The sequence below is a fragment of the Aotus nancymaae genome, unplaced genomic scaffold, assembly GCF_030222135.1.
Source record: "Aotus nancymaae isolate 86718 unplaced genomic scaffold, 86718_ANA_hifiasm-v0.15.2.pri h1tg000021l, whole genome shotgun sequence".
Lineage (NCBI taxonomy): Eukaryota > Metazoa > Chordata > Mammalia > Primates > Aotidae > Aotus > Aotus nancymaae.
The window spans coordinates 31820309-31835535 of record NW_026988433.1 but is presented as its reverse complement, the minus strand read 5'-3'; the positions used below and the strand labels follow the sequence as shown (position 1 = coordinate 31835535).

General features: G+C 41.6%; 1 protein-coding gene across 6 annotated transcripts in view; it reads left to right on the top strand.

Moving 5' to 3' along the window:
• Positions 1-15227, top strand: part of ANO4 (anoctamin 4) — a 212383-nt gene that overhangs the window by 76202 nt on the left and 120954 nt on the right. For all 6 annotated transcript variants that reach the window (XM_064379929.1, XM_064379928.1, XM_064379931.1 and 3 more), the window contains one exon: positions 5249-5380. In XM_064379929.1, coding sequence (XP_064235999.1) covers positions 5249-5380 — 132 coding nt within the window. The remainder of the gene's footprint in view (positions 1-5248; positions 5381-15227) is intronic.

The following is a 15227-nucleotide window of genomic DNA, read 5'->3' as shown; positions in this document are numbered from 1 at the left end:
CCAAGGCATTGTGTAAACACTTGATATCCATGATCATGTTTAATCCTTAACCATTGGCTTATTCTGTGGATGCTGTTAGCTCATAGAGGTTTAACTACTTGCCCAGCAAGATCTATACAACCTGAAATGTGAATCGGCTTCCAGCTGACTCCAAAGTCCATCATTGAATACTAAAGGTTATATATCATTGTATACTAAAGGTTACCTATCATTGTATACCAAGGGTTATTGTTAATTCAAGTTTGAATTAATCACATAAGTGACATAATCGAGGTATTATCACCCAAATCACCCACAGCATGTAGTATCTAAAGAACATCTGGGTGATCATTATTTTAGAGATGAAAGCACTAAGTTTAGCTAAGAATAAAAGGCTTTGTCCCAGGCCACACTGATGTATGACCACAGAATCAAGAGTCCAGCCTGAGTCTTAGCTTTCCAGCCTAGTGGCTTTTGCACTATGTGCTTCAGTCTTGCATGATTGAAGGGGGCCCTAAGTGAAGTCTGAGTATGGCCAGTTTGGAGACTGGAGCATTCGTGGAAGAGCAGACTAGGGGAGTACTCACTCATTGTCCTGCCACAGAGAGATAGACTTTTGTTCCCAGAGCCACCTAAGTGGGAGGTGAGAACAGCATGTGGAATGGCAGCCTTACCAGTGGGAGCCTGGCTAGCTGTTGCTGGGTCTTGAGGAGAAGATCAGACCAAGAGTGGTATAGGTGTATTAGTTTCCTATTGTTGTCATAATGCGTTGCCACAAACTTAACAGCATAAGGTAACACAAATGTATTAGCTCACAGTTCTGTAAGTCAGGGGTCCAGGGAGAGGCGGTTCAACTGGTTTCTCTGTTCAAGGTTTCCCAAGGTTGCAGTCAAGGTGTTGGTCACCTTGGGCTTTTATCTGGAAGCTCTGGGGGAAAATCTGCTTATGGGTTCATTTAGATTGCTGGCACAATTCTGTTCATGTAATCACAGGACTGAGATCTCCATTTCTTTACTGTCTGAAAGTCTTTCTCAGCTTCTAGAGGCTGTCTGCATTCCTTGTCTCCTAGCTCTTTTCATCTTCAAATCCAGCAATTGTGGGTCAAGTCCTTTTTAAGCTTTGAATCTCTGATTCTCCTTCTGCCATATCTCTCCTGCCAGAGAAAGCTCTCTGCTTTCAAAGGTCTTATGTGGTTAAATTGAGCCCATCTGAGTAATCCAGGATGTTCTCTCTGTCTTAAGGTCTGTGACCTTCCTTACATCTCCAAAGTCCCATTTGCCCTGTAACAGCATGTTCACAGGTTCTGGGAGTTAGGGTGTGTACATCTTTGTGGAGGCAATTCTGGTAACCAGAAGAAGACACAAACTGATGACCATGTTTAAGTGTTTGGTTTAGTTGTAGTGAAGAGCACACAGCATGGACAGGCATGTGTAATGGAACCTGGACAACATGCTTTGTCCACCTCCTTCTGCTCAAGCTCCCCAGTGAAGGCCAGTTCACATCCTCCAACCCCCTTACCCAACCAGTGTCTCGGGGATTTTATTGTTTTTAATATTTATTTATTTATTTTTTGAGACAGAGTCTCACTCTATTGCCCAGACTGGAGTGTAGTGGTGCAATCTCGGCTCACTGCATCCTCTGCCTCCCAGGTTCGAGTGATTCTCCTGCCTTAGCCTCCTGAGTAGCTGGGATTACAGGCATGCACCACCATGCCCAGCTAATTTTTGTATTTTTTATTTTTTTGAGATGGAGTTTCAGTCTTGTTGCCCAGACTAGAGTGCGATGGTCCAATCTCGGCTCACTGCAACCTCTGCCTCCTGGGTTCAAGTGATTCTCCTGCCTCAGCCTCCTGAATAACTGGGATTACAGGCACCCACCACCATACCCAGCTAATTATTTGTATTTTTAGTAGAGATGGGGTTTTACCATGTTGGACAGGCTGGTCTTGAACTCCTGACCTCGGGTGATCTGCCTGCCTCGGACTTAATTTTTGTATTTTTAGTAGAGACAGGGTTTCACCATGTTGGCCAGGCTGGTCTCACGCCTGTAATCTCAGCACTTTGGGAGTCTAAGGTGGGTGGATCATGGGGATTTTATTTTTAAGATGTTTTGAATGTCTTTCTTCCACCATAGTTTTTAAAAAGTCCAGTTGCTTTGCTTTCTATCACTTTTAGTCCTGTGTGGTCCTCAAGAAACTAATAATGCTTGCTCTCTGTCTGGCAGCTTCTCTAAAGCGCTTCATACTCACCATGTTTTATGAGCCCACTAACCACTCTGTAAGGTCAGTAAGATGATGATAATGATAATGATGACTATTGTTACTATTGCCCCTATTTTATAACTCTGGAAAAGAAGGCTCTGAAGGGTAATAACTTGTAGAAGGTCATACAGCTGAGGCGCAACAGAGCCAAGTTTTAGCCACCCCAGTTACAAATCTCAGCTTCTTTTCACCATGCCAAGCAGCGTTCTCTTGCTTTCTTCTCGCTTCCTCTTTTTCACATATTTCAATTAATTAATCATTTTAATTACCCTGTTCTACTCTCTTTTCACCATTTCCATATTTTATTTAAATTGTGGTGCCACAGTCTGGCTGCTGAAAGCTGCCATTTCACTCCTATAGAGTAGTTATGCCTGATTTTTTTTTACAGCTTTATTTGTTTTTATCCATGCTGAGCACTGTACCCAGCTGGATTCAATTCATAGTCATCGCACACAGAGCTCAGATTCTGTGGGAATGTGAATTTTACAAAGTGTGATCTGATTAGTGCTGCAGACTGGAGATGTGTGGGAGGTAAAAGCTTTATAATAAAAAATCTTTGGGCCAATGTCCTCTTTCTTGAGTGAGTTTTAAGACAATCAAATGCAATAAAGCCAAGAGCCATGGGGAAGGCCACCAACTTAGCTGAGGAAGTCTAATTTGAGTCCATATAAGGACTAAATCATTGAACATAGGCAAGTGATAGATGCTGGTGAAGCACAACTAACTTTGAATTAAAAAGCAAAACAGACAGAAATGTTACGAGGCAAGCTGGTTGCTCAATTTTTTGCTTTTGGAAAGAAGATAAAAACAGTAATAATAGCCAGCATTTCCTGTACCCCAGACAGTTCTAAAGACTTTATGTATGTATTAACAAGTTCATCATCACAACTCTACAAATTGGGTGTCATTATCATGCCCATTTTATAGATAAGGAGACTGGTGCACAGCTAAGTTAAATCACTTGCCCCAGGTTATGCTGTCAATATTAACAGAGTCAGGATTTAAATCTAGGCGCTTCAGCCCCATTGTACATGTTGTCAACCACTGTGTCATGCTGCTTCTCTAAAGTCCATTATCTCATTTTATTTTAGTATACTTATTTTAGGGTGGAGGGTTCTCCGTGAGAGGAGGGACCTAGAGCCACTGTGAGATTCTTTTCAGTTTGAACCTTCAGGAGTTCTGAAGGACAGACACCAACAAGCAGATTTGGGGTCATGGTGAGGCTGGAACAATGCTGAGAATAAAGGAGATAGTCAGAGTTTACCATTATTTTTTAGTTTGGAATTGATTGGTTATATACATAATATTCTCTTCAGCTGAGAGTTTCACTGTGATGGTTAATTTTATGTGGTCAACTTGGCTGGGCTAAAGGATGCCCAGATAGCAGGTAAAACATTATTTTGGGGTGTGTTTGTGATAGTGTTTCCAGAAGAGATTAGCATTCGAATCAGTAGACTTAGTAAAGAAGCTGATCCTCCCTAATGCAGGTGAGTACCATCCAACCCACTGAGTGGAACCAGAAGATGGAGGAAGAGTGAATTTGCTGCCGCTTGAGCTGGGACATCTCTCTTCTTCTGCCCTTAGACATCAGTGCTCCTGATTCTCTGGCCTTTAGACTTGGACCACGATTTGCACTATTGGCTCATAAGATTCTGGAGGGTAAGAAGTCCCACAATCTGCAGTTTTTAAGAAGGAGGCCAAGGAGACATGATGGTGTAAGTCCCATTTCCAGTCCAAAGGCCTGAGAACTAGGAAGGCCGATGTCCAAGGGCAGGAGAAAAGATGAGTGTTCCAGCTTAAGCAGACAGCAAACTCACCCTGCCTCCACTTTGTCGTTCTATTCAGGCCCTCAATGGATTGGATGGTGCCCATCTGCATTGGTGAGGGTCAACTTCTTTACTCAAATTGAGTCTACAAACTCAAATACTAATCTCTTCAGGAAACAACTTCACAGACACACACAAATAATGTTTACTAGCTACTGGGGCATCTCTTACTTAGCCAAGTTGACACAGAAAATTAGCCATAACATTCACTGAACGAATACATTGCCATGTAAATATATCTTTTTAATTAGGAAAAAAATAAAGCATGACCAAATTCCATGTGTTTTCAGTTAATAAATTTAGAAGGTATTTTTTTCCAGCACTACAGAAACTTAAGGTAGCTCTGTCATTTTAGTTTAGTGTGTTTTTTGCTCCTTCTGGTGTTTTTCTGTAAACAGCGATTGAGAACTCTTCACTTGGAAGCCAGATGTTTTCATCAGCAGAAGTCATTGGCACTGAGGGACCAGGGAAATAGCCAGAGGGAAAATTGTGGCTGAAAACCAGTTTTAGGATACTGTTGTTTTCACTGACTTGGCTTCATTATGTGCATTGGCCAGAGTGACACATGTGTGTCACGATGCCCTAGCACCATGAGAACCATAGAGCCAGCTTAGAAAGAGATCAGTGAAGGCCAAAAATCCTGCTGCCTGGTGAGAGGCTGCTCAGGGAGGTAGAAGAGGCAGGAAGCAAATCATGGCATGAAGCTCTCTGTACACAATCAGCCCCCAGGGTGTGCTGCCAGTACCCCCTCCCCAAAGTTAACTACAACTAGAGCTCTTCTCTGACCTCAGATGTTTTCCAAAACAAAATGAATTTTTTAGAACCTACAGAATATAAGCTAAGGTCTCTGCTGCTTTGCTTAAGGGACTGTTGGAATCTTTTTCAGAGCTTTCTAGCCTTGTTAGGACTGCTTGATCATTTATTACTGGCTAGTGGGTGGACATCTAACTCACAGCTGCTACTTCACAAACAGTAATACTATGGAGGCCTCTTGGTGAAATGAAAACAACACTAGAGTTCCAGCTGTCTTCTGTCCATCTATAAAACGAGGATATCATGAGTGCAGTGAGAGGGCCTGGAAATGTGTGGTGTGATTATTGTGGCTCTGTGGAGACTTCCCTCCTGTGTTTCAGGGCGATGCTGACATGCTGTACCCTTTGGTCTTGCCTTCCATGTACCACAGGATCGATAAACAAATAAGCAGGTTTCGGAGATGGTTACCTAAGAAGCCAATGAGGCTGGACAAGGAGACACTGCCAGACCTGGAGGAGAATGACTGCTACACTGCCCCTTTCAGCCAGCAAAGGATCCATCAGTGAGTGTTCTGTGTTAAAGCCCCTGTCTTACTAAGGATGTGCACTGTGGTAGAGCCTCACTCTGCACGGCTTTGATTCCTGGGCATGTGGAAGGAACAGCATAATGCCCTTCTCCCCTAAAAGTTCTGTGAGTGTTCATATCCCTTTTATTTCAGTCAGGGGAAGATAATTGCTCTACCCAACAATCCTCGCATCTCAGTGACTTAAGAGGATACAATGCTTGCTTATATGTGTGTTGGGTAAATATCTCCACAGAGAGGCGGTGACCCAGGCTCTGTCAGTCTCATTGGTCTGCCAACCTCCTGTGCTCAGAGCCCCCTGCAGGCTCATCTGCATCTAGCCAGCAGATGGGGAGTGGCCTACACCTTTTCCTATTGAAAAGAGGGTTTTTTGTTTTCTGGTTTTTGTTTTATCTTGGTTCACTTCTCAGTTCCCCTTTGTTCAGCAAGTCACTGGGTTGCCTTAGGAAAAGTCACATCACCTGGCAGCCCTCTTGCTGACTCATCTGTCAGATGGTCTCAGAACAGTCATTTGTCACTTTTGACATGTGGGGAGGAAAAACAAGTTGGCTAAGTAACTGAGCCTGTGAGGAACTGCAAAAATGAAAGAGAATTTACTTGAAGCTTCTGAGATGACAAGAAGTGATGGCTGGATGCAGGACAGGGCGGGCAGGAGGAGAGAAAAACCTGCCGTGTGCTAGAGACTGTAAACAAGAGGAGAAACACAGCCTCTCAGTGGGGTCAGAGAGCAGGTCGGCCCCGTCTCCCTTGCAACAGGCCCTCCTGCTCCAGCAGTAGTGACAGCCTTAGTAAAAATGACTTATCTGAAGGAAAGAAAGGAGTGATGAATTAAAAAAAAAAAGATTGCTGATTTTATGGCAGTTGTCAAAAAGTTGCAGGGAGTGCAAGGTGGGGACATGTTTCAGACACAGAAAATCGGTTAAAGTCTGTGGAGCTCTTCAGGGCAAAGGGAAGAGGAAAAATCAAAGAATAGATATTCTGCATCAAAATTTATAATACTAAGAGCAGTCTAATGCAGGGGAAGCAACTCTGTACACCTCTGAAATAGCCAAGCTGATCCCCACAGGTCAGATGGAAGCCAACCCATCTGCAGTATGTGAACATGTGAAAGGATCATTGAAGCAAATATGAAATTCACAGACCAGTCTCAAAATCTTAGTTCAATCCTCCAGAGAAAATGGACTACTGGAAGGGATATAATGTTAATTCAGAGATCAAGGTATTTTAAGAGAAAAAGACAAAAAAACTGGTACGTACCTAGTCTTAATTTAAACCACTATCATGTCTCTCTTGATCATCTTGGAAGTTTTTTAGACAACCAGTTGTTTCCCTAATTCTTCTGGAATGGAGTCTGGTTTACGGGCAGGTTTTCCCTGTGCGTCTCACCTGTTTGATAGAGTGCCTAGCACAGTGCATTTGGATGATGGATGGATTGATACATTGATGGGTTGCTAAGTGGATGGATGGATGGATGGATGGATACATGGATAGGTCACCAGATGGATGGATGGATGGATGGATGGATGGATGGATGGAAGGATGGATTGATGGATACATGGATACATGGATAGGTCACTGGATGGATGGATGGATGGATGGATAGATGGATGGATGGATGGATAGAAGGATGGATGGATGGATGGACTGTTGGATACATACATGGATGGGTATAGGAATGGTTGTGTAGGTGTATAAATGAATAAAGGAAAAAATGAAGTACATGGTATGCACTCTGGGGTTTTATTTCACTTCAAAGGGTGGATATATGGGATATAGGTAAATGGAAAAAAAAATGATGGATATATGGATAGATAGATGGATAAATTAGTGAAGTATATGATGTGTGCTCTGGTATTTTGTTTCACTTCAAAGGGTTATAGGTATATGGAAGAGAAAGGCTTCCCACCTTCCCTCTTCATGCTGGTTATATTCCACAGTGTTTTTGTTTTAAAACAATACTTCTCAGCATGATTCTCAAAGTCAGAAGTTCTTGAATACCCAGTAGAATTCCTAGGGACTAGAACTGACAATCATATTTTTATAAGTATTTTAAAATATATAATAAATGAGGGATGATTGCATATGGATTAGGGATATTCAGCCATCCCTCTCACATATTTGAGAAGTCCTTTTTGACATCCTTTGGTGTTAATTTGTCAAATAATTGATTTATTCAATAGTCACTAATTTAGTGTTCACTTCTTACCAGGCACTGTCTGGGTATAGAGGATATAAAGACAAACAATAACAGTCAGGATCCTGGCGTAGTAAAGACACAGACTATCTTAAATAATTGTAAACAGTATGATGGGTTTGACTTAAGAAGGGGAATACTCAATTCCCCAGATTTGGAGGAAGTTTGGCAAGTGATGAGGGTTGATCATAAAGCAGAGAGTGCTTGATATGGGTCTTGAAGGGTAAGACTTGCCCAGGTGGGTAAGCGGGGAGACGTATCCCAAGAGGAGACAGTACTGTGTGTATAAATGAACAAAGACATGAAAGAGGGTGGAGTATTTTGAGGAACCACAAGTAGCCTTCTGTGAGTAAGAGCATAGGGTATGAGGAGGACCTAGTGTTGTTTGAAAAAAGGGAGTGATCAGTGGAAGGTGAGATATCAAGACAGGAGAACCAAGGAAGAAAAAGCAGAGGACAGCTGGAATGAAGCAACCTGAAGAACCAGACCTCAGTGGGACCAAGAGAATAGAGGCAGTTCTATCATGCAAATAAGAGGTAAAAAATTAAATAAGTGTCTTGAATATTATAGTTGGTGAGAATTTATTTCTCTTTGAAAATTGTCATGACACATGGATAACATCCCTCTGATGGGTATGTAGAAGTATGACTTGAAGAATGCTGTCAAATTGGAAACAGTTGTTTGTACAATTAGAGAAGAATTCCCTAAGGATGCTTTAAGAGTGATATTAATGGATTTAAATTAATCAGAAGTAGCTGGTTAATAAGCTCTGGGAATTATAACATGATATTCCTGCTTTCCACATATAGTCCAAAATCCCATGTGACTTCTTAGTTTCCCATAATGTTTCATATTGTGTTTGTCTTGGAATATAAGATGATAGTAGAAATTTAAGTGTGTTGGTTAGGGGGTGAGGATGGAGGAGGGCATGGAAGTTTAATAAGTGTTTCATCAGAGACATTTCCCACTGGAAACCTTCCAAGATTTTCCAGCCTCCACCCCCACTGCTGGCTGAAGTGTACTTGTCTATGTTTTAGTAATATTTTTCTTTTCCTTAATCAATAGTACTACTGATTTTAATTGCTTTCTCCAAAACTAAAGACTCCTTGAAAGACTATGTCTGTCTCGCCCATTTTTAAATCCCATAGTAAGTGCTTAATAATGATTTTTTTTAATTGAAAAAATAAATGAATAGACAGAAACAAAAGTAGGAGAATCATGTGAGTAAAGAATAAAGGTGATATGAAGTTAGCTGACTGCACACTCATCTCAAACCAAATCCAAGATATCTTCTTTTCAAATGTAGCCTACCTCCCTTGTTCCCCGTCTCAGTAAACTGCACTAATATTTGTCCAGTTGCTGAAACTGGTGTCTGGAAGCTATTCTAGACACCTCTCTCATCTCTACTTCCCACAAGTTATACATCTCCACGGACTGATGATTTTACATCCTAAATGTCTTTATAATTCAGCAACTTCTACCCATCTTTATCACTGTTATTTCACTTCTGAAATCCAGAAATAATACAACAGGTCTCCTGGGTTGTACTCTGGTCACCGCCAGTCCATTCTCTCAAGTGCATTCTACATGGTGTCTTCAAAATGTGCATCTAATCATGTCACTTCACTCTCTTTAAAAACTTTAGAATAGGCCAGGCACAGTGGCCCAGGCCTGTAAGTCTGGTACTTAGGGAGGCTGAAGAGGGCAAATCACAAGGTCAGGAGTTCAAGACCAGCCTAGCCAACATGGTGAAAAAATTAGCTGTGCATAGTATACTACTAAAAGTACAAAAAAATTAGCTGGGCATAGTGGCAGGCACCTGTAATTCCAGCTACTCAGGAGACTGAGGCAGGAGAATCCCTTGAACCCGGGAGGCGAGGTTGCAGTGAGCGGAGATCACACCACTGTACTCCAGCCTGGGTGACAGAGTGAGACTTCGTCTCAAAAAAAAAAATAGACACCAGAATTATTGCTCTGACTTACAAGCCCTCAAATGCCTGGCTGCACTGCAATCTCCTCTTCAGCCTCATCTGCCTTTCTTGCCTCCCACCCTTCATTTGTTATGATCCAGACACATGCAGCCTCTGTCAGCTCTTTGGATGTACTCTGCCTCAGGACATTTGCACGTGTTGTTTCCTCTCCTGGAATTATTTTTCATTTCCTTCCTTCTTCACCTAGTATGCTCTCATTTATCCTTCAGAACTCAGCTCCAAAGACTCCCCCTATGGAAACCTCCCCTGACCCTCTCCCTCCCCACCAATCCTTCCAAAGATTGGGTCTCTATTCTGTACTGTCTTAGTTAATGTTTCCCAGATAACATTTTTTTACAATAGAAATGCTATGATTATTTGAGTAGCGTATGATTAATGCCTGTCTCTCTAGGTAAACTGTGTGCTTTGTGGAACCATAGACCATATCTGTTTTACCCATGATTGTATCACCAATACCTAACACAATGCCTAGCATAAAAACACAATACATGTCTACTAAATGAAGGAATGGGGATTGAAGCAATAAAGACAGCACAGAATAATCTAATTGTAAACCTTTATTCTTTAGCTGCATTGTACAACAATATTAAAGTTGAGAATCGATTAAAAAACAAGTAGCCTGCCAGTCATAGTGTCTCACACCTGTAATCCCAGCACTTTGGGAAGCTGAGGTGAGAGGATCACTTGAGCTCAGGTATTCAAGACTAGCCTAGGCAACATAGTGACACCCGTCTTTACAAAAAATTAAAATTAGCAGGATGTGGTGGTACATGCCTATAGTCCCAGCTACTTGGGAGGTTGAGCTGGGAGTATCGCTTGAGCCCAGGAGGTTGAGGCTACAGTGAGCCATAATTGTGCCACCATACTCCAGCCTGGGCAACAGAACAAAACCCTGTCTCTCCAAACTAACAAACAAGCAATCAAACAAACAAATAGCCTAGCATTCTATTTGAAAATACATCTGTATTTAAGAAGAAAAAGCAAACTGTGAGTGTACAAGTCAACATACAAATGCTACTTGGTCATTTTATATGGTCTCCCTATGGTGGATCTAACGTAGAAAAACTGTTATTATATGCCAGACACTATTCTAAGAACTTTAATACTCAAACAACACTTTGAGGGCTGATGTATTATCATTACCATCAATCTATGGATGAGAAAAGTGAGAAACAAAGTGGTTAAAGAAGCTGCTATAGGTCGTATACCTAGGCTAGGCCACCTGTCTAAACAACCCCTAAATATCAGCCGTTGAACAGTATAGAAGCTTAGTTGTTCACAGCACTATCTAGTATGGGTCACTCTGGGGAAAGGAGGCATATGTCTCTGATTCATGTAGTCATTCAGTTACCTAGGCTACTGTTATCTTGCTATTCTGCCATCCCCTAAATCCCTTACAGACAAGGAAAAAGGGAGATGAGTAATTTTTTAGGAAATTTTTATGGGCCGGGCCTAAGAGTGATATACAGCACTTTCACATGAGTTTAGTCATGTAGTAATTCTGGGATAACTAGTCTACCTGTATGCCCAGAAGAAAAAAAAAGAAACAGGTTTGCCAAATAAATAGTTACAGTCGGTCTGAGCGATAGAGCAGGAATTCAAGTTCGGACAGGGAGGCTCTAGGTCTCACACTTATAAGCACTAGGCTCTATTGCAAGATTTCTCAGCTTCAGCACTAATGGCACTGGGGCTGAATGACTGTTGTAGGTAAGAGTCCTGCACTGTAGGATATTAAGCAGCATCCTTAGCCTCTGTAGCCACTAGATGCTAGTAGCATCCCTCAACCATCTAGTTGTAGGAAAATAAAAAATGTTTCCAGACATTGCCAAATGTCCCCTGGTGGTAGTGGTAGGATGGGTACAAAAATCACACCCCTTCCCCCCTGCCTTGAAAACCATGGCTCTACTGTCTTTCATCACATGACACGTTTCAGGCAGCGCCACCCATTCTCTGTGATAAATTAAACTCTATTTGAATCTGATGACTGTGACAACCAAGGCTATTTAAGAATTAATTTATTCCTCTTCACCTCCATGCCTGTTAATGTTGCCCTGCTTAAGTATCATTGCCCTTCATTCTTAAAATGGGTTTAGCAATGACACCCTTGAGGCAATTACTTTCTAAGGTCAATACCCATAATAAAGGTTTCCTGCTGGTAGACACAAAAAAGGAAATTTGCAAAAAGAGTTATGTTGCTTTTTATAATAGATACACAGGACATTCTTTCAAGAAATAGATCAATTATAATTATCTTTCAGAAAAATGTGCTAGATATAGAAAAATGTTCTTCCCTGCATTTTCTGTATTTTTATCATTACCATTATTTTATTTTTGTAAACACCCATAAAAAGCAAGATTAAATTAAATATTGTCCACTTCTTAAGAGAAGAATATGAAATTTATGCTATGCTATGTGTGCATATGTTTAAATATATATTCATTCATCCACATACTCCATGCCAGTTGTTGTTCTGGGTGTTTGGAGATCAACAGTAAACAAAAAGGCAAAGATTCCTGCCCTCCTAGAACTTACATCTTAGCTGGGTGCAACCAATAATAAATTAAAAACCAGTGGCTGTCAATGAGGGGTGATTTGGCAACATCTAGACAAATTTTTGGTTGTCACAACTTAGGAGGGGAGATTGCCAGTGGTGTCTAATGGGAAGAGTCTAGGGAAGCTGCCACACATCCCATAATGCACCCAATAGCTCCCCACAACAAAAAAGTTATTCAGCCTCAAAAGTCACTAGTAGTGTGCTGAGGTAAACAGTTTTTGAAGTCAACTTAAAAGCAAGTGAAAAGGGGACAAATGCTGTGGGAACAGAAAAAGAGGGTAGGGCGAGGGGAATGGGGAGTACTACATGGGGGTGGGGGTGCAGGTTGTATTTCTAAAAACAATGTTTATATTCCTCAAGGTAGGCCTCCTACAGAAGGTGTGATTGAAAAAAAAAAAACTTGCAGGAGGTGAGAAGGACAGAGAGAGGGTTTCAAGAGGGGAACAGAAAACAAAACAAAGGCCGTAATCGGGGAGAAGCTCTGATCACATGTTTGAGGAAGAGAACAAAGACTCTGTGGCTGGAGCAGAAATATCAAAAAGTACAACAGTAGTGATGAGTTAGAGGCCTGGGAGGGAGCCTGATCCCGTAAGGCCTATGGGCTCTTACAGGGAATGATATGGTCTGACTTAACTTTTGACAGTGTCATTCTGACTGCTTTGGCAACTGCAGTCATCCATGTGAAACATGATGCATTTATATTTCTTCAAGTTACTATCTTTTCAAAATCAGTAATGAAAACACATGCCACATAGAACTCAGCATTGACCCATTTCTTTGCAAAGCTTTTGTGTTGTACACAAAATGTTTTAACTTGTATCCTGTGTATGTATGAAACAGATATTATTGAAAGACCCCTTGAAATAAAGTCTGCCTATAAAAGGCACAGATTTTATGTGAAATAAAATCACATGCCTTTACACTCCTATTTTCATCTCCTACTAGACTGAGGGTGGGAGCTATGTGCCTGGGAGCAAGGGATACCCAGGGAATGTTTGTGAGACCGAAGAGAACAGGAAAGGAACAAGGCAGAATTGGCATTATTGTTACTGCTGAGGGACAGAGCCAGAGCTCTGGAGCCAGGTTCTCTGATCTTGATACAGCATCTCAAAATGTAGAATATTTACATGAGAAGTGAAAAATATGGTCAACCAGCCCATCAATTGTGGTTTCCATGTCCAACTTGAACTTTCCCTTGACTTGATTCAGTTTTGGCCTTAGTTCTGCTAACTGATAATCTGTATTCTCTATCAAACATTTTATGGCCATTAAATTCTGTTATCAGGATTCACATCTGATCCCAAGATATTTAATTCATGTATCACATTTTTAAATTTATGTGTAGTATACAAAATGGACTACCACTTGACACAAAATTTGCTAACATGCCTTTTTCCGCTTCTATGCTGTGAGCTAGGGTGTAACAAAAAAGACTAGAGAATAACCAAATGACACAGCTCTTCATGCCTAAGAAAAAGCAATCGGCCAGGTGCAGTGGCTCATGCCTGTAATCCCAGCACTTTGGGAGGCTGAGGCAGGTGAATCACAAGGTCAGGAGTTCAAGACCAGCCTGGCCAATATGTGAAACTCTGTCTCTACTAAAAAGACAAAAATTAGCCTGGTGTGGTGACAAGCACTTGTAGTCCCAGCTACTTGGGAAGATGAGGCAGGAGAATTGCTTGAACCCAGGAGTCAGAGGTTGCTGTGAGCCAAGATCGTACCACTGCACTCCAGCCTGGGCAACACAGCAAGACTCTGTTTCAAGAAAAGAAAAAGAAAAAGCACTAACAATGGAAATGTTGGTGCTGGGGTCATGGAGGGTTTGTAAGAATGGGAAAATGTTGGTCCGGCACAGTGGCTTACAGCTGTAATCCCAGCACTTTGGGAGCCTGAAGTGGGTGGATCACCTGAGGTCAGGAGTTTGAGACCAGCCTGCCAACATGGTGAAACTTGGTCTTTACTAAAAACACAAAACATTAGGTGGGTGTCGGGGTGGATGCGGTGGTGAATGCCTGTAATCTCAGCTACTCGGAGGCTGAGGCAGGAGAATCTCTTGAACCCAGGAGGCGGAGGATGCAGTGAGCCGAGATTGTGCCACTGCACTCCAGCCTGGGCAACAAGAGTGAAACTCTGTCTCAAAAAAAAAAAAAAAAGAAAAAGAAGAAAAAAGGAAAAGGTTACTGGAGGGACAGTGAGTGGGAGATTTTCTGTAACATCCCTTTGATTGTCGTCTTATCTTTTGACTTTGTTCTCAGCAGAAAAGGCAGCAAGTTGAAGCCAGTAGCAATCAGACAATCAAACAATGGTAGCAGTAATGGCAACAATAAAAATGACAGCAACCACTGTTTACTAAACAACTCCTTCATTCAGGGTTACACCATAGGTATATTACATGTCTGTGAGGGTACGGGTAGAATGATGATGGTCAGAGAGGCTGAGTGGCTTGTTCATGGTTGCTCTGGTCACTGTTAGATGAGTAAACAGAAAAGTGTCTTTTCTCCACAGTGCCGCCATCCCCTGTAGGTGCCACATAAATGGAGCTTAAAAACAAATCTTCAGCTCCCTTACCCTAGGGATAAGCCTGTGAATGTGAAGACATCTGATTTCCTTTAGAATTTATTGTTAAAGCATTTGAGATGTATTAAACAGACAGATGAAATAAAGTGGTAAAATACAATTGAATATAAGTTAGAGTAGGCATTCAAGTTCAGAAAAAAAGTAGACTCAGATTTGCAGGCCTCAGTGGCCTTTGTATGTATAATGGTTGACAAATAAACCAGAAAATTGGGCTTTACATCAAAGGGGCAAAGCAGAAGGGAGAAGCATAGTAACTCACATGATTCTGATTGTCAAAGAGGAAGAAAACCAATACCATAGGTAATGGGGTGCTTTTTGACTCTGAAATAAAATTCTTGCACAGGGTCATTGGAGTGGACAGTGAAATGGTGATATGATGGACAAGATCCCCAGTAACCTCCTTATCACGGATGCCTTGCAGGACTTTTCTGAAGGCTGTTTCTGGTAGTCCCATCAGCATGGTCACAACTTTCTGTGAGAATTTAGGCAACCTATCTCAGCAAAATACT